The 24,426-nt window shown below is 44.7% G+C and overlaps 3 protein-coding genes across 3 annotated transcripts; all 3 read left to right on the forward strand.

Moving 5' to 3' along the window:
* The first annotated feature begins 1,858 nt into the window (after positions 1–1,858).
* Positions 1,859–7,640, forward strand: CSUI_009154 (rhoptry kinase family protein rop35). The gene is made up of 3 exons (XM_068069272.1): positions 1,859–4,073; positions 4,329–4,444; positions 5,274–7,640. The coding sequence occupies exons 1-3, from the start codon at positions 2,875–2,877 to the stop codon at positions 6,251–6,253; spliced, it is 2,295 nt and encodes a 764-aa protein (XP_067918753.1). The 5' UTR covers positions 1,859–2,874; the 3' UTR covers positions 6,254–7,640.
* A 1,133-nt stretch (positions 7,641–8,773) lies between these two features.
* CSUI_009155 (mob1 phocein family protein) lies at positions 8,774–11,162 on the forward strand (the record flags this gene model as incomplete). Its single annotated transcript, XM_068069273.1, has 3 exons — positions 8,774–9,405; positions 10,402–10,537; positions 11,088–11,162. Coding segments are annotated over exons 1-3 (270 nt in total), but the record flags the coding sequence as incomplete, so codon positions are not given.
* Positions 11,163–12,016: 854 nt separating this feature from the next.
* CSUI_009156 (aaa family protein) lies at positions 12,017–23,657 on the forward strand (the record flags this gene model as incomplete). Its single annotated transcript, XM_068069274.1, has 13 exons — positions 12,017–12,226; positions 12,766–12,893; positions 13,764–13,991; positions 14,427–14,513; positions 15,528–15,677; positions 16,638–16,812; positions 17,170–17,396; positions 18,191–18,276; positions 19,112–19,260; positions 20,307–20,413; positions 21,198–21,306; positions 22,433–22,533; positions 23,571–23,657. Coding segments are annotated over exons 1-13 (1,698 nt in total), but the record flags the coding sequence as incomplete, so codon positions are not given.
* Positions 23,658–24,426: the final 769 nt, after the last annotated feature.

A 24,426-nucleotide genomic window follows, 5' to 3' on the forward strand; every position in this document is an offset into this window, starting at 1 on the left:
TGGATTTGAAAAAGCGAGCTTTGTTAGGACTGGATGACTTATACCTTTTTTCCCCGTTGGCTACGAAAACAACTCCTCTTTTCTTCTTGAAAGAGGAGAACGAAGAGACGAAGTCGCGTGTACGTACGTACAGGTGGAGGGGACAGGAGATGAGAAACTTCACCAGCGGTATGTCGCTGTGGATTGAGGTCATTTTTATCGGCCTTCCTTCTTTGTTACGCTTCATGTCATACAGCAAGAGATGACAGGATAAGAACGTCAGCATAATACTAAGATTCTCCTCTGAGTCCAAGCACTAGACTTCTTGACAGATACTACGCGGAGGGATGTCGTTTTCTTGAACTACAAGAGTCAGTCCGCCAGTCAGATTTCTGCTTTCCCATTCTCTCTTGGCGTATTCTAGAGGAGACACTTTCACGATTCGATCGCGTCTGTCATGTCTCTTCTTTTTTATCTGAACGCGTCCGAGGAGGGAAGCAACGGGGCTACACTAAGTGCGAGCCTCACTGGTTGGTTGTAGTGGGACAGGAATGTCTGAGTGTAGTTGATTCAGTTCAACTGCCTGTCAGAATCATGGACGAGAGCGATATGTGAGGAAGATAAGTCATCTCATCTATAATTCTTTGCACACGATGTACATGTAATAGGTATCGGTACAGGTAGCTTGCCGCGGATAAGCCCTGCTGGTCAGGAGTAGGGAGGGATGGAAGCGACATCTGGAGACAGTACACTCGTGGCTTCATGTGAAGCCGAAGCAAAAAGAGCCTCCCTCTTCGACGATATAGGAAGGGAGGCAGGAGGTTGTGAGAGTTGTAAGACACATCGGGCTCTTTGAAGGAGGGGAAGAAGAATGATCTGACCAGAGAGATGGCTACTAGGACGCAAAGACTCTGTGTCCGCATACATTCAAATACCTAGAAAGGACACAGAGAAAGATAAACATGGAGGAACAGAGAGATAGACAACGGAAAAAAGAGGCCAGGTAGGAACTGGTGACTCTATCCATTCAAAATGAGACAAGTCGACATTTATCGAGCCAAGAGTACCTCCGGTATGCTTCGGAATGAAACAAGAAGTCTCTTCCGTTTCTGAGGCTCTCTAAGTCGTTTTCGCACGGTGCATGGATTCCGGCCTTGTGGGAAAACAAAGGATTCAAAGAAATCTTCCAGGTTGGTCTTTGTTCGAGAACTGCGGGGTCTAAGAAAGGCACAGTCAGACACACTTCTGAAGAGAAAGACTGCTCTGATCTCTGCTGTATATGCACCTCATGTTTCGAGTGTACGCGCACCTCCTAGATCGTGATGAGAATGTGTCAGAGCGCGACTGACAGCATTGAAGCTGAAGGTCATAAGCCAGGGCTGTCTGCTTTAGAAGACGACTTCTATGTTGACTCCTTTCGTGTAGCTTGGTCACTATATCAGTCTCGTGCGGTATTGCTTCTTGTCGTCTGTTCTTCGCGTTACTTCCTTTTGAGGTTTGGAATGGCGTCTCTTTGTGAATACACCGAACAGCGTTTTTTCTCGCCCGATGATGGCCATGAACTGATGGGTGATTAGAATAGTCATGTAATTCTATCATCGATGTATCAACATCGACGCCAGTCTGGATGTGAGGAGACATCATCAAAAAAGTTCCAAGTTGCCGCCGCAGCTACGGCCGCCTCGATGGCTGGGCTAGTCGTCGTCACACATATCACGACAATCGATTCCACTACCTACCCCAGCGTTGTGAAAGAAAACCTCAGCCCCACGCCCGCCTCGAGCAGACTGGCGAACTGGGATGAGAATCAACTCGAAGATTTTCCTAGAAAGCGAGACCAAAGAAGTGCGCTAACTTCTTCTTCAACACACGTAGACCGAACGGAGTGTTTATTTGGTTTGTAGGTGTATACGGTTCATAGGTAGATGCATACATTCCTTCATTCATTCGTCTCTAATCATCCCAACAACACTCGAAAGGAAGAAACACGACCGGGACGAGGCAAGAGGAGGTACGCCGTCCAGGAGGGAAGCAAGATTGATTCTCTATCTTTCGTTTTCCCCTCTGGATTCTTCCTTTTCTTTTTTTGTCCGGTAGTTGAGACGGCTGTCTCCGAGCTTCTCCATGTCGGCGATCAAGAAAGGGAGAGAAGACCGGCTCCAGGCTTCCTTTGGAAAGCGGTTCATTCAAGTTGGATTCTCTCATTCGTCGCGTCGCCTGGATTACCTTCTGTCTTTGGCTTTCCTCTCTCGCTCTTTCAATGGGAGTGATTTCCTTGAGTAACTCAGCATCTTTACGTCCTTGTCCTTCTATTAGAAGAGGTAAGTTGGAAGAACGATGGTGTTTTCAGTGAGGAAAATATCACGCGGGTCTCCTTCCCTACTGGAACCGAAAGAGAGAAGAGGAGCAAGGACGACGATTGAGCGATCTAGTTAAGGAGTGTTATAGTTCGTTTTCTTTCTTCTCTTCTTTCCTCTTCTTCTTCTCCTTTGGTGGTTTCCCTCATTCTTTCCTTGAGCCGGGCCTTCTCTCCGCGGAAGATTCCCGGCAGGTCTTCTCTTCCGGAGTTTTTTTTCTTTTCTTCTTCTACTTCTTCATCCTCGTTTCACTTCCCTTTCTCTTTCTCTCCATTTCCTACCGGCTGAACTCTTGATCAAGCTAGGTGGAGCTCATCTTCTCTTTTCTTTCCCCACTTGCTTTTCCTCTTTTTTCTGTACGGGGGTAAGAGAGGGGTATGTGTCTATGATTGAAGAAGAAGAGAAAATGAAGTAAGAGGTATTCTTGTTGTTTTGAAAACCGAGATTTCCTATAGACAGATAGATAGGTACACAGAGACTGTGTTGCCGAAGGAGACATTCACCATTGTTTGTCTGTCTTTTCAGCTCCTTCGTCAGGATGAGTAAGCTCCTTTCTTTGAAGCTTTCTCCTGTAGGTGGAAGGAGAGGTGAATCAAAGAACGCCGTGCTTCGTCTTTCTCTCTTGTACCTTCTCTATTTTTCTCATACATCTGGTGTTGATGGATCGAATGCAACGACTTCTACCAGTACTACTCCGCCCCTATCTTCTGTGTCATTTTTTTTTCCTTCATCCTCCTCTTCTTCCTCTTCAAAATATCATCTCATTCCGGGAGAAGAGGGAGGACAAAGAGAGCTATCTCAGCGATCTTCTCTCTCTCCTTCTTCTGTTCTTTCCGGGTTTGAAGAAGAACAAGAGAGTTTAGAAGAGGACGAGACCATCTTTTCTTCTTCCTCATCGACTTCAACATCGTTATCATATGTCCCTATGCCTTCATCTTTACCACCATGCTGTAAAGAAACTCCTGCGGCTGAAGATGGAGAAACGAACGAAGTTTTCCGGAAGAGAAGAGCCATGCCTCTTGTCTTCCTTCTCTTCTGTGTATCGCTAGCTTCTCGTCTTCGCAGTTCTTCATCGTCCTTGACCTTCTCAAGCAGAACCGATGGAGAAGAGCAAGGCAAATTAATCCACCTTTCCTCTCTTCGCAACAAGACGTCTCGCAGGGCCATTCAATCAACTGAAGGACATGGCTCTTCTCCTTATCGTCATAGTAAAAGGAAAGACGTCTCTTCTTCCTCTTCATCCTTATCTTTCTCTCCGTCGATGGGAAGAGATAACACTCCTGCCGGTAGTGATAAGGGAAGACGTTTTCAAACATCCCTTTTGGTTCCCTTTCTCTTTCTTCCTCCCGGCTTTTCGCAATTCTTCTCGTTCGATGAAGAGACACTGCCTTTTCTTTCAACCTCCTTGTCCTCATCCCTTTCTCCCTTCTCAGAAACAGCTCAGAATGAAGTTGATTTATCAGATAGAAAGAAGCCGACCTCTTCAGTCTCTTCCTCCTCTCTATCTGTGGGTGGGCAACCAGTTCGAAGACTTTGGCCTGGATCTCCTGTATCTCGGGCTTCTCCGAGTCCTGCACCTACTGGGAGCCTTGCTAGTGTGGCCTCGTATGCCAGTTCAGTTGGACCGCCAGGAGCCCCAGGCAGAGCTTCTCCTGTGGTTGACTTGGGGGGTGACGGCGGAGGCGGAGGACCAGCAAGAGGTGGTGGCGGTATCTTCAAGGGACGCAAAGTTCCTAAGTGAGTTGCCTCGGTCATTCAGATGGCGAGGTGAATAGGAGGATGGATGAGTATCTATGTATGAAGACGTATGGGGGGGGGGAGGTGTATGGATGAATAGGTAGATAGCAAGAGTGTATGGTGTATGAGGACGTGTGTGTGTATATGATGCAGAGGCAGTGACAGTCTTGTTGTTTGTCTCGCTTTTCTGTCGTTGATTTCTCCTTCTTCTCTTATCTCCTGCATTATCTCTTTCCTTTTTTTCTTTCTTTGCAGATGGATGTGGGGTGTAGGGGCCGCACTCGCACTGGCGACTGCCTTGTTTGGCTACAGTGCTCATCGACATGGAGGGCCTGCGGTAGCTTTACGTATTCATAGAATGCAGCTCAGAAGTAAGAACTCTTCTATCGTGCCATCATTCATTGGTCTCCTCGTTTTCTTCTTGTCCTTCTCTCTTTCCTTTCTTGATGGATGAAAGTGTATGCCTTACGTAGAGAGGAAGAAGCGAAAGAGAGAGAAGGAAAGCCACCCTCGATTTCCATGAAAGGTATACATATATGGCCGTTAGTCTTCTTTCGGTTACACTATATAGCGCGTTTTCTCTTCTCTTCTCCTCAGGGTTGGGTTTCAAACCCATAGCTTCTAATTAGAGTTCGGAAACGAATGTATGCGTCACAAGATATCTTCTCTGTAACCTGTATATATATATATATATATACGTATAGCCGTACTACTCTATGACACCTCCTGCATGCAGTATAAAAGACAGATATACAAGCGTGTACAGACGGATAGGACTACTCTAGCAAGTTCTGCTCTATCGTGTATTCGCATGTGTTGTACATTGAACTGTATATAGGTAGAGTAGAAGATAGATACATGACGTAGAGTTATCGGAAATAGGAGAAGTATGATGTGGCCACGTTGTTTGTTATTTGCGTTGTAGAGAACCTGTACGTTCTCTCAGTTCGTTTGATAGGCCGATCTCTACGACGTTTACAGGGACACCTACATCAGCTCTGTCTAGCTCCGCTGCTGATCTTCTATATCCCGGTATATATCGGTACATACGTGTATACATGTATGTTTTCATGTACGTAAGATACGTGGGAGAGGCGTTTGTCTGTCTTTCTTGGTAGACGAGAAGTTGTGCTTTCCTACTTGGTAGGATAGCATGTTGTGTGCGTGTGTGACTTTCTGCGGTGGCTTGCATGCATGCAGGGCAGATGCCTTTAACATGGGGTCTGTTTATGAACCAGTTACCGGAGATTGATGAAGCGAGGTTTCCTGAATTTGCAGACATTCTTCGTATTCTTTCTATGGAAGGGAGTCGTATGATTAAGATGGTTCCGCAGGTCTCAGATGAGTTGGCGACGTTTTTACACCTCGATGAACAGACAAGGAAAGATGGGGTGGTGATTAAAGTCCGCGGGACAGAAGGTGTAGGTGTACGTAAGTTGGTCTATGAAATTAACGCGCATATGAATATCGTTCCGAAGAATCCCTTCTTTCTTCCTATCATCGGAGGTTATCGTGGGACAAGTAAGAAAGGTGTTTACTTGATCATGCCTCGAGCGCGTTCTGACGTGGCGGAGTTTGTTAAAGCAAGACCTTTCGAAGTGGATTTATGCCTAGCTACAGCTGAAATGACCTATGCTCTCCATCTCTTACATCAGAGTGGTTTTCTTCATCGAGATATCAAGGCAAGTAATTACTTCGTTGGATTCGATGGCCATGCAATGCTAGCTGATTTCGAAGGCGTGGGGGTATTGCAACAGAGAGCTTTAATTGTCGGCACCAAAGGATATATAGCCCCTGAAATTAATCACTCAAGAGATCATACAGTTGAAACAGATATTTATGCACTTGGCAAGACCTTTCGGAGATTAGTACGATATATGCGCGGTATCAAGATCCCTAGACTTCGTGAATTAACAGATCTCATCAAGAGAATGATCCACTCTAAACCAGAAGATAGACCTTCGTTAACAGAAGTTATGAAAGATACTTATTTTGCCGGGATCGACTTCACACGTCTTGAAGCAAAAGATCAAGGCATTCCTTTCAGAGGAAATTTCGAAAGACCCAAGTTCGATGATTCTCTACTATCGGTAAGGGATGTCTGGCCTGCTGACGACGATGACGATGAAGGAGGGGGAAAAGGCGGAAGGCGAAAGAACCATCATGACGTAGATTTCTAAAAGAAAGGAAAGGACGAAGAAGAAGAAAGGAAAAAGAAGAAAAGGGGTGACGTTGGAGTCATTCATCACAGCATACCAGGAAGGATTGTACATCCCTAGATAGATATAGTTGGGGAGACTTTGTGAGGATGGTGGAATGATGTGAAAGGGATCTATAGAACAAGAGAATAGAGGGAAGGGGGGTATGTAAAGAGGGAGAGTGTTTTGATTGTCCTGTCATGAGTGTTGTCATTCAGTGGTAGATCGCCTCTCTATAGAGTTTCTTCCTGACTTGCTACTTGGATCTGAAAAGACACGGCATGAAGTTTTGTACAGTTCACGCCCGTGTTACTCCTTATATGTACATCTATATATATAGCTATAGATGTATGTATGTGTGTACAGAGGGAGGGGTTGTTTCTGTGCGAGTCGGGATAATGAGAAGAGGCCAATGGGGTCTTTGTGATCATATGAATGACAGTAGATAGAGAATTGTCGTGTCTTGCTTTCCAACTTGTGAAGACGAAAGGACAGCAAGGCAAGGAAGACAGGAGAGGAGAGTGGCAAGCGTTTTTCTATGTAGAAAGTTTTCTTCAAACATTGTCAGGTAGTCATTGTTTCTGTTGCGTGGTTCTTCGGTACTACCGATTGCTAGTGCGACTCCTCTCCTGTCACTTTCTATTCGTATATGGATTGGGGGGTGGAGAGAAGGTTGAATGATGAATGGGACGGAGAGAGGAGAAGAAGAAGGTTGCTCGCTTGCTGCTTGATTGCTTAGTTTCAGGAGTGGCTGTGTGAGCATATAAGTCTCTCTCTGGCAGGTGACATGCAGCAGTGCTCAAAGGCGTTGTGTTCATGGTGGTGCCTGTTGAAAGACGACGATCTCTCAAGGGAGCCGTTAGTGTTCTTTTCTCCCAGCTAATGTCTAATTGAGACACAGCCTCTCCCCGCCCTACTCCGGGAGTGACCGTCAAGGTGCAGAAGCCGTTGCTAGTTAACTGCTCCTTTCTGATGGCTAGTCGTACTGGAGTAACCACTCTTTGGTGGTAACCGCAATGCATACAGCAGCACGCATCGCGGGCCACCGTTCAATCATAACTGCCGACAGTAGTAGTCGTCTCACACTGTATATTTCTTTGTGTCTTCTCCGTCGGGCTGGTGTCTTCTTCGTCTTCTTCCTGTTGTGTTTCGAGACTTTCTCCGGAAGCCAACGAATGAGTTCCGGCGACCGACGCTTAGTTTTTTGCTGTAATCGGCTTGTCGACCAGTGGTGTCCTCGTTGTTAGGCCTTCTCTGTAGATGATGTAAGATGGATAGGCCGATCGATGTCGGGTGATACTAAACCTGACGTTCCAAAGAGGCAGGCACGTCGACTCGCCCGTTCGGTGACACATGTGACCCGTTTTGTGTCGGCAGCATGTGGTATGGTTCTTCGTAATCGGCGGGAAGTTTCTCACCGTTGTGAAGGACGTCGATTTATGGATCATCTTGTTTTGAAGGACTTCTTCAAGTTGACTGCCGAGATCTGTCGTGTGCGTTTCGAGCTCGGGTACACCAGCCCGGCGGCTTTTCTTCGCGTTCAAAAGAAACGCGGCCACTCATCTACTTTAGCGTTGTGTAGCAAAACACTGAGCTCTGCGTAGAGCACAAGCCCCGACCAGCGGTTCTGCACACATTGCAGCTACTGAGGTCCAACTGTGGCATCCGGGGGCCTTGGTGGTGTCCCTAAAGCATGTGGAAACATTGCGGTGAGGGAAACGGTGGTGTAGGTGTCCCTTTTCTCCTGAAAATAAGTCTGCAGTAGACTAAGTCCAGCACGTAGTCACGGGTGTCAAGTCCCACGGTTTCAGCCGCAGGTCGGTTGCGCTTTTCGCTAGCTGGCTCACTTCGGTATATTTGTGTGTTACCTGTCGTCCGGAAAGAGACAGACCGGTCCATCAGGAAGGTATCGCAGCTCGGTGAGACACTGCAACCCCTGTGCCGCGGACTCGCGCACCTTGCCGAGATGCTTTTCCTGACTGGAGCTTTGTTAACGGAAAGGATATGGCCAACATAACCCAAGTGGTTGGCAAAGGCTGGAAGGAAGCTTTATTGTGGTGTTAGAGTTTCTTCTGCATTTTGTTTTGCACACAAAGGAGAGATGACCATTTCTAGTTTGTTCTTAGTACCGGTAACGGACACCTCGCTGATTCGCAAACCAGCCTTCAGGTACCGAAACTGCACTTCGTCTGAGCTGGGGAGTTATTGGACCGATATTTAGCTAAACAGAATGATCTCTCGCCGTTACAAGTGTTCTGTGGGAGAGGGCTTCCCGTACAGAAGCACAAGATTCAGCCGTTAGAGTACCAGGACGGCCGCAGGCCCTAGTCTGTCATTTGAACGTTTCGGGGGATTCCTTTCAACGTGCTGGAACTTTCAAGCAGCTAGGAATCACCCTCGAGAAGGCGCGCACTTCACGCAAGTTCGAGATTGGCTACAACATCCGAAGGCGAACAGCGATGTGGAAATGATGCAGAAGATTGTTGAAGCAGCCACCGAAGCACTATCACGCCCTGACGGGGTGCCAGTATTTCTGCAGAGAAGGCTGAACAGTACGAGCATTTCGCGGCTGCTCTGCTGTTCTGCTGTTTAACACTGCTGTTGTTTAACACGGTCCATGTTGTCCCACTCAAAGAAACGAAGGTTTTTCTACGTTGACAAGAACAACTGAGCCGTATCCTAGGACCGCCGACATCGGTCTCTGGCTGAGAACTCACTTTGCAGGGGGAAGCTGAACCTGCTTGCCTGGAATAAAAGATAGTCGAAGAGTCGCAAAAAGGAACCTGCTATCATTCGAGAGATGTTCTGAACCATCCTTTCCTTTCTAGATCGGGATTCGGTGGTTAGATGGCAGGGGGGTGGTCCGTCCAGCCGCCGCCGCCAAAAAGCTCAACATCAGAGAATCGTCGTCTGACTAAGTCTTGCCTTGACTTGTTTACTGGGACCATTGACTCGGCACTGGTTCTGGAGGAGTTGCAGACTGGATGAAATTGTAGTAGTTGTGAAATTCGGCTTTACCGGGGAGAACTGGCGTGGGTGGTGTTTACCTTCTTCCCATTCCGTTCTTGTCAACATGAATTACTTGACCTCTTGGCGATTACCCCGAGCTTCAGCCAGGAAGGCTGCCGTAGAGAGTACGTTTTTTGAATTTTCAGATTCCTGCTACTACCTGCTTTGTCTTGTTCTGTTCATATTCTCTCCTTGGTTGATCGACGGTGAACTTGAGACCTCTTGATCACCTGCGATTTCCTCCTCTTCACATCTTCATTCAGCACAAACGTACACACTGTCATTGTTTTCGAGGAGATTTCGTGTATGAAACACGTCGCCTCAGGAGAGAGAATCAAGCTTGAGATCATCGTAGATTCAAGCAGTAGAGGCAACATTCTCTGACGTGACTTTGAATGGCAGCTTAAGAGCTTTCGCTTCTTCTTCGCAGCGTCTGTTTCGTAAAAATGTAGTAGACGCTTGCCTGGAGACCCTGCGGTGGACCCTACCTGTGAATCCAAACAAACTGCTACTCCCGTGTGACTCCGTATATTCCAACTTCTGTTCTTGAACGGGCCTTGTGCGCACCTTCAGTCACCCAGTGACGCGTCATGTCTGGCCATGAATGATGCGGAAGCTCCCAGACAGTGTGATGACATCCATGTTCTCTCGGCGTAGAAAAGAGCGACAGTCCGGAACTTTGTGTCTACCGGAAGAGTTCCAGTGAATCGCTCGCCAAACACGGAAGTGGCGCTGCTCTCACCATTATGGACTAGAGGGCTGTACGGCAATGCATACTTCCTCCTTTTCGCGCTTGGTGATTTCCGGGGACAAATAAGCGAGTACTTAGCTACATCACATGAAACAAAAAGAAATTATGAAGGACTCTTCATCTGACGGTTCGCATAGCTCATACCCGTGATTCCATCTGAATCAAGTCATAGCTAAGCCTATGAGTCAGTGATAGAACCTCTGACTGTCTTCCACCGATTGCAGTATGATAAGGAGTGGTGTTCCGGTAGACGCCCTCTTTTCGTCGATACAGCAGAATTGAGGGTAGACTCCCTGGACCCGTGGAAACCAACCGGAGTATCTGCGGTACAATCCAATGTGAAAGATGGTTCTGAATGATGTCATCGCAGCAACCGGGCAGCCTGTTACGAACTGCAAGAAGAGTCAGCGGTTCCATCAGCCGGCGAGGAATCAGGACTACGATCAAGACAGCGGACGAAATTCCGAACATGAAGGATTCCTCGCTCATCCTCCACGATGGGCTATGTGAGTTGACCAAACAACGTGCTTCACCCTGCATGTTGTCCTCGCTGGTTTGGTTTTTTGCCCGGTTCCTCGGCTTGACATGTGACTTTTTCTGAAGAGCAAGGCCTCCTCCATAGGGAAAGAAAACATGCGAGACCTTGAAATCACAAGAGTCGACCCAAATAGGTGTATGGATAAACATTAGCTATACCGATGTGCGCGCTTGGAACCATGCACTTTCTTCGCTCAAAGGCCGTAGTGTCTGTACGTGTCCTCAAATCCGCCCATAAACGGACATCTCCAGAAAGTTTTCGCATGAATGCTTGGTCAAATCGATAGTTTTTCTCGGAAGCTTAGACTTCAGCAGGTAGACAAAGGAGACTGCTTAAGTCCGAGAATTGGCTATCTCCTCTTAAAAGCCCTTCATTTGAGACGACTTGCCTGGCTAATCACACTCTTCGGAGGCCCTTACAGCAGCCATCACTCCATTTGGTCTAGAGGCTTCGATGCACTTAGGCCCTCGCATGTTATTCATTCTTTTTTCATGTCTTCCTCTCTCCTTTCGTTACAGGACTTTGACAGCCGCTAGAGCATCGCTAGGAAATCAAGTTCTTCCCTTGGCAGTGAAGATGCCAGCGACATGTGTAGACATCAACGAATGGCTTGCAGTCAAGAGTGAGCTCGCTCACCCATCCCCCTCCTCTTTCTCCAGTCTCTTGTTCTAATACTTTCTCTTAGCATCTGATGCTGTCCCTTTTCTCCCCCTACCTCTTTTAATCTTCTTTCTTCGAGTTAGTGAACTGCTTGTCAAGATCTATGTTGTCTAGACTTCCTCGCACTTGGCTGCACTGGGGGCAAGGCAGATCGAGGAGGCCTAGATCCATCCCCCGAGCTTTCCCTTTATCTCATTAATGACACATGTGCTAAAGTAGATTCCTTCGATACATGTCGAGACTGAGACGATACGAGAGGGGACTATTCTCTCGCTACACTGAGACCACACGACTAGAATAGTGTCGGAAGTCGATTCAGAAAAAAAGAAATTTCAAGAACTTTCTTCGCATCTAGATCGAGACAAAGCTTTGTGTAAGGACTAGTTTCTTGGCATGCGGCTCTTTATCTCTCAGTTCGATTGAATGCGAAACATCCATGATACTTCAAGATCTCTGATATTTTCTCCTCTCTTCCTTTCCTCTGTGTGTCTTCTGGCCTTCGTTTGACTTTAAGACTTCGTTTCTGTTCGCGTTTGTCTCTTCTCTTAAGCAGTGGTAGTGGTGCTAGTAAGAATGCATGCGCTGAAATCGACCACTTTCGATGGAGGCATTAGAGAGAGATCTCGTAGGTACATGACGATAATGATGATAATAGACAGGAGAAGTCTCTCTAACTTCTTCTCCGGCTTTTTTCCGTGTCTCCCTCTAATTCCCAGAATTCTCCTTAGCTATCTATGTATCTATTTATTTATTTATCTATCTATCGTTTCATCACTCTACTACTCCTCCCCTGACTCCATGCATGCAATTGTTTTTCTGGCTTCCGGTGTCACTACCCGTCTATGTGTATAGATTTATACAGGGAGAGCTCCTTTTGTCCTGGTGTGTTCGCCTTGTTATTTATATCAGGAATATGAACAGATAACGAAGTGCATGTTCTCATCGCTAAGGGGGAGAATCCACGGAAAGCAAATAGCTTTTCCAGCGGGTCCCAATGGTGAGTTTTTCTGCGTTACTTTCTTTCATGTAGATATGTCCGTACATACATACATGCACGGTGAGTGTGCTAGGTGTGTATATACACAGGATAGAGGGGTGTGTATACACATGATGGTGGTGTGTCTATAACACACATGATAGAGTTCTTCCTTTCTCCTCAGTCATGCATTTCACCCTCCTGAAATACTCATCTCATATGCTTACCGGTGCCTCGATGTAATGCTTGTATGACATATATCAATCTGGCAGACCTAGACGCACAAAAGGGACGCTTAGACATAAAAGGACAGGTAAAAACAGATCCGTGTGAATATCCCGCTCACTTTATCTATCTATCTATCTATCTATTGTGGTGTATGCCTGCGTCACTGCAGGTGTATATACACCCGAAATGGAAGTACGAGGGAAGAGGAGTGTGTGCTGGCGTATTGTATTTGTCGTTCTTTGTCTCCTCATCTTCGACGTTTCCCATCTCTCATCTCTCTTTTTATGAACGTTATTTCTCACTTCATGGTGGTGTCGATGCTGTTGTTCCAGAGCATCGATTCATCTGGACCTTCTTGTCCAATGGAGAGGAAGTGAAGATCGAAGCAGGAGGGGGTGGTTCTTCTTCTGCTGTCGCTGAGATTGCGGCTATGCAGGATATGTATCTAAAGGTCCTTAAGGTAAGGTAAATTGACGAGCTAGTGATACATCACACCTCTAAAGGAGAAAGAAAGGCTATTCTTGTCTCAAGAATATGCTGAAGAAGACGTAGACCTCGTAACTACAGATATCTATTTCCTTTCTATCAGTACGTGGTATACGTATATATATATACTTATATGTATATTATATATAGTCGTCTATGTATATAGTGTTCATTTTGATTTACGTAGGGGAAGCGAGTCTTCTCTTGTTTCTCGACCAAGCTCCGCCAATAACTCCATGGTATGTCTACAGATATATATATATACACGAGGAGACATCCTTACAGGTATATACATGATTATATGTATATATGTGTCAAGTAGATCTCCTTGTATATAGATATGAGGTATGTGTAAACATATAGGTATTGTGGGCGTGTGTGATGAGAGAGAAAGAGTTCTTAGATAGATAGATAGATCTCTGTTGCTTTCTGTCGTAATGTATGCATGGCCTGCTAAGTGTGCTCCTCGGTGAGTGCTTAAGTAAAGCCTTGTGTGTATGTAGATATGTATATATACTGTCCATTCCCCGGCTTGGCTAGTGTTTCTATATATCTATTGTTTGTCTATATCTTGCTTCTTGGTGTATCCACTCTTCTATTTAGCAGACATATCCAGGTATCTTCCATACATGTATACATGTATTCAGATGGAGATCTCCAGTAGTTTCTCTCTTTCAACTTCCCTCTCGCTTCTTGCTGTTGATCTTTCACCCCAATATTAATACAAAGAAGAACGAATTCGTCGCAGAATGGGGTTGTGAGAGATTTCGTCTTTTTTCCCCTCTCTCTTTTCATGAAATCTGTTCCCTTCCCTTTCTTCATCTTTGCTACTGTCCTTTGTCAGTACAAAGACATCCAGGTAGAGGAGAGACAGAAGCTTGACAAGCAGGTATCTCAAGCCAGACAAGAGCAAGATTCCTTTTCTTCTTCAGCAGCGCAATCGCGTGCCTCAGGAGGAGTAGGGGGAAGTTACGGAGGTTCTAAAGGATCCGCTGGCTTCCAGCTTTCGAAACAGGATGCGGGAGAAATTAATCAACAGCATCATAATCTCACAGCACGCTACTCAATCAAGGTATGTAAAGCCATATATATATATATGTATTTGTATATCGTATTGAGGTGTATAGACAGTTAACTCCCGGTGCCAAAGAAGGGTTTCTTCTTTTTGTTCTCCCTGTTTTTTCGTCTCATTTCAACATGTGTTTCCCTTCACACACCTCTATGTATCTACCTACCTACCGTCATTTATCTATCTTTAATCTCTCTACCTATCTATCTATCTATCTGAAGAGAGCGAGAGAGATTCATGTCATTATCTCTTTTCTTTCTCTCTTTCCCTTTCTGTCTGCATCACTTTTTTCTATTGACGTCTGTGTGTTCTTAATGCATGCTCGTTGTACGTATGTGTCCGCCCCCCTTTCTGTGTGTCTGTATGTATGTGTATGTGTATGAGTGTCTCTTCACTCTTCTTCCTCTTTCGTTCCTCTTCCGCTCTTCATGTTTGCAGCATAATGAAAACGTCGTTGTCTCGGCGGAAGGCTACCGATGTACACTCGAGTGGAGATGGATTGGGCGAGACGGCCGCTCAAGGAATGTAAGAAAGCAAGGAAATCTTCTCGTGAATGAATGCATGCAATAGTGAATAAATGAAGGAGAAGTGTTGTTCTGAGTAGATTCTGAGGTGCAAGGAAGGGGGAAGGAAAGATCATCGATGACTCCATCGAGGAGGCAGGCTTTGTGAATGAATGACCAGGGCTTGGAGCGAAATTATGTCTAGGCTAGTCATTGAGCTATAGAGAGGTAACTGTCTATCCATCTGTAGCCAGCATGTATATATGTATTTATCTATATATAGGGAACCTGTACTCAACCCATATACATATCAGGACCATGTATATAAACATACCTTTCATGTTTATATATATATATATCTATGTATGAGTTGAAGTCGGTGGAGGGAGAGACTGGTTGTTTTGTAGACAAGAGAAGACGAAGCTTCTCTGTAAGATGAGTCTGAAGGCTGGAGCTCTCCGAATGCCTCCTCCACCCGCGTCAATTAATGCCTCCTCCTCTTCCCCCTGATGCTTCGTAAAGGTGTGTGCTGTTGACTATGATGGCATGTACATACAGACATCCATATTCATACGTCCATGTATACATATGGAGGTAGGCAAACATGCCTCTCCCTACGTACTTAGGAAGAGAAGGAAAGGACGGGGGATGTACTGTCCACAAGTCCTACTCCTACTAGTACTCTGACGGTGTTTTGCCATAAGGTGATATTCATCAGCTGTGTATTCCTCCGTTCTTCCTCCTTCATGTGGTTTGGTCTATTCAGGTTTCCTCTGTTCTTCTCTTTGTTTCGGGTGGTATCTGTTGTGGGGTGTATTCACCTATGTGTATATGTATGTACGTATGAAGAGGTATGAAGACGAGCATGTAAATGTGTGTGCACGAAGTTATATAAATGTGCATGCATGCGTATGGACGACTATGGACTATGTAGGTATGACTATGTAGGTATCACTATGTATGTATGAGTATGTATGTATTGTGACTATGTGTGTATTATGACTATGACTACTACTATGTGTGTATGTATATGCAGCTGAGTTGTGTGGGGGTTGGCATGTCGAAGCCTCTTGCAAGGGCAAGTGCTGCTCTTGAGATGATGGCGACGGCTGGCTTTATTCAGCACGTTAATCCTCGTGATCGACAAGCTGCTCGAAGTCTTGTTAATCTCCTTGCTGAGCGACAGGTACTCTTCTTATGGCTCTTCTATCCTCTCTCTCTTTGCTTTCTTGGGGGTCTCAGTAGCACTAGCAGGAGGTAGGATAGGAGTGGTAGGAGTGATAGGAGTAGTTGTATGGGTATCTATTGCTTCTATTGAAATATGTGATGAGGGTCGTGAAAGGTCATGCTTCAAGAGGGTGACACCTAGACACACTCATCGCCCTGCATGCCTCGTCTTACCACTACCAGTAGTAGTAGTAGAATTGGGAGTGATAGGAGGGATACTCCTGTCATTCCCACCTCTCATCTACCTCTTTTATTCTGTAAGGAATCCTTCACTGGGTATCTATCTATCTATCCTTAATCTATCTATCTATCTATCTAGTCGTCCTGAGATAGGAGGGGCAGCAAGTGTGTCTCTATAGGAGCCCGTCTGTCCATCCATCTGCTTGCTGCATGTAGTTCATCCAGTTTTTCTCCATGCGTCTGTGAAGAGGCTAGAATGAAGAATCTTTTCTTCAGGATTCAGTTCTATCTCCGCTCTTCTTCTCTCCTGACTTTTTCATGCCTTCTTCTCTTCTTCTTGCTTTCGCGTAACTTCTTCTTTTCCTCTTCCGCAAGCACCACACAAGATGCAATTAGTCCTTTTCTACGCAGTCACCACGGTCATCTTGTTCTCTCCTTCTCTTTCTTCTTCTTTTTCCTTTCTTCTCGTTCCTCCGGCTTTCTATTTGGTACATACTCAGCTTTCCTTATCTCAAAGTTCATCTTCGATTCTTCCTTCTTCTTAGTCCTCACACCTATAAGGCTTCGATCCCATATGTTTCTCACGCTAAGAATAGATATGTATATACGTAGTGTCTATTCGCAAGCAGAACCGCTTTAGGGAGAATCTTCTCCTGTGGCTGTGTTGTTTTCTTTCTTGCCTCTCTAGCCTCCGTATACATCATGGAGAGATACTGATCTTTTTCTTCCTTTTCTACAGGATCCTAAGCTGTATGTACAGCGGGCCTGCTCGTTGATTGAATCAACGAATAGCGCTGTATGGAGGTTATTCTTACCTTTAGTATGGCGTGCCGCTCTAGCAGAGAATGATCGGTCTCTTATTGATGCCCTTCTTAATACTATCAAACGCATCACAGCCTCGGCTTCGTCCTCTGGTAAGCTCACATATCTATTACCATGAATGCTCTTCTTTCTGTCTTTCTTTCTTTCTTTCTCGCTCTTTCTTTCTTTCTTTCTTTCTCGCTCTTTCTCGTTCTTTCTCACTCTTCTTTCTTTCTTTCTTTCTGTAAGTGAGTAGTACGTTGCCACTATTCCTGCTATCCGTGTTATCACTATGAGTCTTGTGCATCTTATTATCTTACTCGATTCTTCTTCTTCGTAGCTCTTCCCGTGTGAATACTCTCGCTTCTCCGTGAGCTTATGAGTTTTTCTCCTCTTCAGAGTCAAATCACATCTCTTCTTCTTCCTCCTTTTCTTCCTTCAATTTCTTTCTTCTTCTCTGTGATCTACAGAGACGCCGGTATCTGCCTCATCCCCTCACCAGGCAGATACTTCAGCGGTAGGAGAAGCTCTTCATAGCCATACTACAGAAGATCTGAAGAAGAAGGATCGACGTTCTTCCTCTTCATCTTCTTCGACGGAAGGAGGGGAAGAGCATCATCATTTTCAAATGCCTCCAGATATATGGGAGCAGCTTCTTGACGAGTGTACTGTGCTCACCAATTGTAACTTTGGACAGGTCTGTCTCGTCTCATACATTCTCACCGAACACTCACATCAAAATCTCTACATATTCACATCTTATGCTTCTACATTTATATATAGGCTTACTTTTGTCGATATGTACAGGTTTCTTGCGTCTATATATGTATATAGTCATCTAGTTGTATATGTGAAGTAGTGTATGTATGTATGTATATGTATATCTGTATATAGATATCTATTGTCGTAGATAGGTTTTGTTCTTTAGAAAGGATGAGGGAAGTTCAATCAGACGGACACGAAGAAGGTTTTTCCTTCTCGGTAGGCGGCGGTATGGGTATGGATCGCTATTTATGTCTGTGTCTACATGTCTCTCTATACAACTGTATATAGGTGTCTACATCTGTATATCTCTTCTTCTCTACTATTCATACTTGCCAGTTTTTCTGCTTTTCATTTGAATGATAGGAAAGAAAGAAAGGAGAGAGAGAGAGACCGATCTTTCCTTCTTTCTTTGAGAGATGGCTAGCGCCCAGTCATCTTCATATGTCCGGTAGTCTTCGAGAAGAATTTCTCCAAGTTCTCATTACCATTCTTCTGTCCTTCTTTCTTCTTTCTTTCCTTCTCTTCGGCAAGCCAACTTTGCGGGAGACCTCAGGGGATTTTTCTCCATGCAGTTTTGGGTTCACTTCTTTATCTCCAAGACTCTTCATTCATTCACATGGCTTCTGTCCGGTGTGCTTCTATTGTAAACCCTTCTATTTTATTCTAGTAGCAGGAATCGTTTATCTTTCTTCTCCTTTGTGGTTTCTAATCTTGTTCTTCTATCAGGCAGTTATACATGAGCTAGGACAGGTATCTTTAGATCAGAGTTACTTCCCTTCTCCGTTGGCAAGGTGCTACTTCCAAAACTATCGGTAAGACAATAGAAACAGGATTCCCAATACGACTATGAATACGACTACTCTAGACATATAGTTTCTACATGTATGTATCTGTCTCACATTCTTAGACACAGTCGATCTGTATCCTATCTATCTATCTATCTCTATCTGTCTCCAACCTGTCTCTATATCTTTAATCTATCTATCTATCTATCCTTAATCTATCTATCTATCTATCCAGGAAATGCTAAGAATGATGCTGTGTAGAGTAGTAGGGCCGTTGGCTCGTTCTTTAGCTCTCTCTCGACCGTTACCTGTATTTCCTGAAGCGTCAAATAGATCTTCTTCTATCCCAGATTGCTATACTTCTTCTTCTTCTTTTTCTTCTCTTAATGTATAGTTTCAAATGGGATGTATGGAGGAGTCTGTCTGGACAACTGAAACCAATCAGGACCACAGGAAAGCGTCTTTCCCTTTTTTCTCACTTCACGTATCATCACGTATATATACATGTCTACATATATATTGTCCCGTCGTTCACAAGGATGAAGTGACTGTATTCTGTCTGTATGTATATATATCCCTCCGCGTATCTAGATTCTTCATAGATGAACTCACCTTGCTTACATACAACGGAGCCTCTCTTCTTCTTGCTCTTTTCTTTTTCTTCTTCTCCCTTTCTCGCTTCCCGTTCGTACAGCTTGTCTCTTTCTCTCCTTTCTATGCTGATTCTTCCTGTACCCACGGACCAGTCGCTTCGAATTCCTGCGGTTGTCTTCTCATCCCTATCCTTTCTTTCTGTCTGTTTCTGTCGTTCTTTCTCCGCTGCATGCACTTCAAATCGAACCTATCGTCTGCCGGAGCTCAGATTGATGCTGGCGCTTGAGTGGCAAGCACAGCTAGCTGGGGGAATTACAGATCGAAAGGCTTATGGCGATATGTTCGAAGGGCGTCATCTTGTTCTCAACTGCAAATCTGCTGTGATGCCTGTCTTCTCTCTTAGTACTGTACTGAAATGTAAGCAGAAGGAAGAGAAGGAGAAAGAGGAATCGAAGGTGATAGGCAAGATGATAAAGATGAAGATAATGATAGCAATGAACGATCGGGGCAAAGAGTGAACTTGGAGACAACAGAAGTTGAGGGGTGTGAAGTGTTTGCATGCGACCAAAGACAGACGAGTGGATAGACGCCAGTGATGGCAATGATCAAAAGAAGCCGACGACCCATCATTGATAGCAGAAATAAAGCGTCACATGCATGCATGCATCCTAGGAGTAGTAGCAGTGGAAATGTGACAGCTGTACATGCAGCTCGTAGTATCACTAGACATATTCATAGACATACAATAACCGTAGGCCTATTCACTACTAGCATTTCTAGATACACATCGTCGAAGGTGGTCTCTTCAACAGTCATGCACCTTCCTTCGGTGCTCCGCATTTCTCTCTATCCATGTATTTATATGTTATATGTACATATACTTATAGAAAGCGTGCTTCTGAAGAGACTAGAGATCCATGAAAGAAGAACATGACCTTCTTTACTCTCTTTGATCTGCTTCTGCCTCGTTCTTCTCTTCCTTCTTCTTTCTCGTTTTCTTTGTATTCTTCCCCATTCATGCCACAAACTCTCCGTACACGGATGTTCTCTTTTGGTCTTCTTTTCTTGGTTCTTCTTTCCTCATTCAAACTGCATGCGTGGTGGCCTCTCGTTTTCTCTTCTCTTCCTTTTCATCTGAATTCTTTTCTTCCCCTTCTTCGTGGTCTTCTGCGTCTTGTTCTTTTTTCTTTTTCACGGGCTTCATTAAGTCTAGGTCGTTTCTTTCATGTTCAAGTCGATGAGGAAATTGACAAAGTGGTCGGCTTTTGTGGAGGGATGAAAGCAAAGATGGAGGGACTACTTCTTTTTCTTCCCTTCGTTGATCTCTCATCCTTTCTATTCTCTCTACTTTAATCAACTCTTGATTCAACATGTTTTTCCGTATCCGGAATCTAGACATCCTTTGGCTTCGTCTTTCTTTCTTTCTTTCCTTCTTTTTCACTCTTCTTTCTGTCTTTCTTTAGCGGAAGATCGCGACTTCCTTGCCAGTGTGCAATTCCGAGAGAACGATTGCGTTCTTCTCCGTCCTTATGACGACGCTCAGAGAAGCGAATCTCAGGATTCCTCTTGGGTCAGTCGCTTCTTCCTTCTTCCTTCGTTTTCCTCTTTCTCATCTCCAAACCTTTCTTTACAATGAATGAATGCATTCCTTCTTTATCTCGTTCATGGCCTGAAAGAAAGAAAGATAGATTCATTCTTGAAGAAGAGATATAGAACATTCAGCATAGTAGGAGAACAGAAAGAAGAGGGAAGCAGAGACAGGGAAAGCACGGGCGTGTATAGAACGTCCGGTGTATATTCCGACTGTTGGGTAGGGCTTAAAATTGAGAAGTAAATCAATGTTGGATATGTAAGTGTAAAGCCGAGATAGAGGTCTTCATGATTTCCTTCCAAAACTTTCTTTTCACTCGTTGCCGTGTCTCTGTCTATCTATTCTTCATCTGTCTGTCCGTCTATCTCTCTAGGTCTCGATCTATCTATCTATCTATCTTTGATCTATTCATCTGTTGTCTCATTCGTACTTCTTAACTCAGTTCTACGCCTTCCTTGTATCTTCGAGTACTTATGAATTTCTGTGTATGTGTATGTACACCTGGAGTGGGGGTTAGGGGGTGGGAGGTTTGATCTCTAACAGTGCTCGTTATCTAGGAGGGAGACACACAGCAACTCTACAAGAATCTTCTTTTTCTCCTTTCAAAGCGTAACCTTTCAGGTAGCTAGATTTCTTTATGTCTCATCTGTAATCTGAAGAGCAACAGGCTCGAGGCTGAAGTGAGTCGACTCTGCGTGACGATCACGAAGAAGATAAGCTTAATGAGGTTGATGGTGTTTCTTCTTTGCTTGTAACGCTGCAGGGGAAGTGCTTCGTAGGTGTCGTAACACGTGTGAAGGCTGAGAATATCCACTTCAATGTAAATGTACGTCTCGCCTCAGGAGAGGGTGCAAAGCATCCTTCTATCTTAGGTAAGTTCTTCTTCTTTTTCCTTTTTTAGCCTTCCTTTCATCTGCTTTGACTCTCTTTCTTCTTTGTCTTCGTCTTCTTCTTCTCTTTCTTGGAGCGAATCTTCTCTTTTCTGTCTCTCTCTCTCTTGTCATTCTCGCCATTTCGCTAGGTGTGCATGTTGTGAGGGGTGGTGTATGAGTGCTCTGTCTCGTCTTCTATGAGGAGACAGGAAGAGAACTGCGAGACGGGAAGAAGACAGACGATCAAGAAGGAGAGAAGAAGAAGGGGTGAATGACATAGAAGATCTGATTCGAATGGAAAAGAACGTCAACTTAGAGAACGAAGGAACGTGACTATACACCGCCATAGAAGCTTCCCCCTTTCTCTGCTGCAGACTGTCGTTGTCTTAGAGGAGGCGACTGCTTGAAAGTCTTCTCTTCTTCTTTCTTCTAGAGGAAGAGAAACAGAGTTGGAGAAGAATAAGGAAAGATAGAACAGAAGATAAGGAGGAGTGTAGAAGAAGAAGGACAAGAGTGGCGAGTTGTGTATGTATGAATATGTGGGGTGTATGTATGTGTATGGATGGCGTCTTTGTCTAGATGTCTTGTTCTCCTGGTAGATGAATGGCGTGTCTCCTTCACAAATTTCTTCTTTTTCCTGCGATGATAGGAAAGGGAGAAGGGGAATAGATCAAGAGAGAAAGAAGGAGCGAATTCAGTCTTAGATAGAAGCACTGCTGCTCCTGCATCAGTACCAAGGCTCGAGTAACCCAAGAGAAAGCTTGGAGAGTAGTTAGTGAAGACACCCTCTCTCTCCCTCTCTTTCTCACTGTGTGTCTCTCTTCCTCTTCTTCCTGTAGATCCTCTGTCTTTGCTTGTACCTTCACACAGGAATAGATTTCGATACTACGCTACCGGCATTTCGAAACTTCCTTTGCATTTGATCACTCCCTCATAGGAGAATTCATTCTGTTCATTATAACCGTAAGGGGAACAGGAAATAAAGATCTTTTCTTCTTCTTCTCTGTCTCTTGATATCTTTTGTCCCAGCGTTCTGTTGAGTTTCTTATCGCTCGCTCTATAGTGAATGAATGAAAGTATGGATGGAGAATTTCTTCCTCTTTCTTTCTTTCTGTTGTCCGGGCAGGCTGTCGTCGGTTTAAGCTTTACTATCTTTCTCCCTCTGTTACACACGACCGTATGGTTGAAGCTCTTCGAAGCCTTACGATGCATAAAGTGCCGATCTCTGTAAGTCTTTCTATGTGCTTGAGAGATAGAAGGCTAGGAGTTCTCATCGCAGTCATCCTAGGCTACTACGTCTTGGGCGATACACCAGACCTATGTCAGAACAGCTCCTAATACTTCATAGTACACGTACTGATAGCATAGAGATGATATACATACATATGTATATCCATATATGTGGATGTCTTGTACGTATGCGCACGTATGTATGTATAAGGTAAGGTTGAATATACTAGTAGACAGGGGAATGAAGAGAGATGGAGATGATCTAGTGTAGAGGGGGGACGTCTCCGAAGAATGGATGAAGATGAGGCGAGAGAGTTTCTTTAACAGACTACGTAATAGGCGTCTAACGACATACTCAAGGCTATACCTCCTGCTGCATATGAGGATGTACATATGCATTGTATGAATATGTATGAATAGGTATGTAGGAAGAGGTATGTATATGTATGTGTATAAGTATGTATGTATGGTCAGGCATGCATTCATTTTTTTCCTCACCCAACGATGGTGGATAGGATAGGCGCAGAGGGAGAAGGGTGCCTCCTTGGTCTTCTTCCTTTCGCACTGCTTCGCTCGTGGAAGAGAAAAACGAGAGGAAGAATCCAAGTAGAGCAACAAGAGAAAGAAGGTGCATGCATAGCGCGTTTGCCTGTGAGGGCTTTTTTGCATCGTTAGATCATCACCTCGAGAAGGAAAGAGAGAAAGAAGAAAACCGCGTTGAGACGGCAGATCGAAGTCCGTTCAGACATCCCTCCCACCTAGGCATACGCGAATCTCCACCTGTTAAGTAGATTCAAGTAATCCCCCTTACAGAGATGTAGATCCCTTTTCTAAGGATTTCTCTTTTTCTTCTCGTAAGGAAAGAGATCTCCATATTCTCTACTCGATCACGTCATACAGAGTCTTCCGGGGGTCGCTGTCTCCTGTCTCATCTCTTCGAAACTTCTTCCTCTTTGATGGCGGGAGAGAATGTCTCGTGTTTCGTCATCTGTCGATCTCTCTCTTCTTTCCTCTTCTTTCTTTTCCTTGTCTAGCAAGCTACCTCATCATATACATTCACTCCCGAGATTCGATATCTTCTTCTCCATACAAGTGAACCTCCTGCTAAAGACGTGGCCGCCCGTAAGTCTTCTTCCACTACTACTACTAGTAGCCACAAACCAGAAAGGAAGGAAGATCTAGAGATCGATTGATAAATAGACAGATAGAGCAATATGTGAAGGAAGAAAAGAGAGTAATGGAGTGAGTGGATGGCGCCAGAAAGTCTCAGGGGATTTCTCTACATGTCTGTACCTACGTAGATATGATCTGTTAGAGAGGTGCGGCTTCACGTACTAGCACCCCCCCCTCTCTCTCTCTGTCTCTACTGGGGGCTTCTCTCAGTTACATACTCTCGCCTAAGGGGGGTCTCCCGCCCTAGTCTTAGAAAGGTTCATATCCAGATCACCACGTACATAGGTTTATATCCATACTCCCATATATGGAGGTATATGCAGTCATACATGCCTACCTACACGCATACTTTGCAAGCATCTTCGACAAATCTGCGGAGGAAGAGATAGTGAAGGACGTGAAGAAGCGACTCCTATCCTCCTTTCAACAGGCTATTGACCCACATATACATAGGTGGATATATATATATATATATATATATATACATATATACGGACAAATACCGACACAGCTTCTACACTTTGATCTCCTTTCCTGCATGCAACGTCTCCTAAGAGGAGAGATCGCTCTCTTTCTTTCTCGGTATTCTTCATCCTTGCAAAACGTTTTTCTTTTTCGTGAAGAAGTCGCCTTCTCTCAATATAGACCAACAGACAGCGAGCGACGACTTTCCTTCCTCGCTTTAACCTTCCTTTCTTCCTTCATGCTCTTCTCTAA

The sequence above is a fragment of the Cystoisospora suis genome, assembly GCF_002600585.1.
Source record: "Cystoisospora suis strain Wien I chromosome Unknown contig_5351, whole genome shotgun sequence".
NCBI classification, from domain to species: domain Eukaryota; phylum Apicomplexa; class Conoidasida; order Eucoccidiorida; family Sarcocystidae; genus Cystoisospora; species Cystoisospora suis.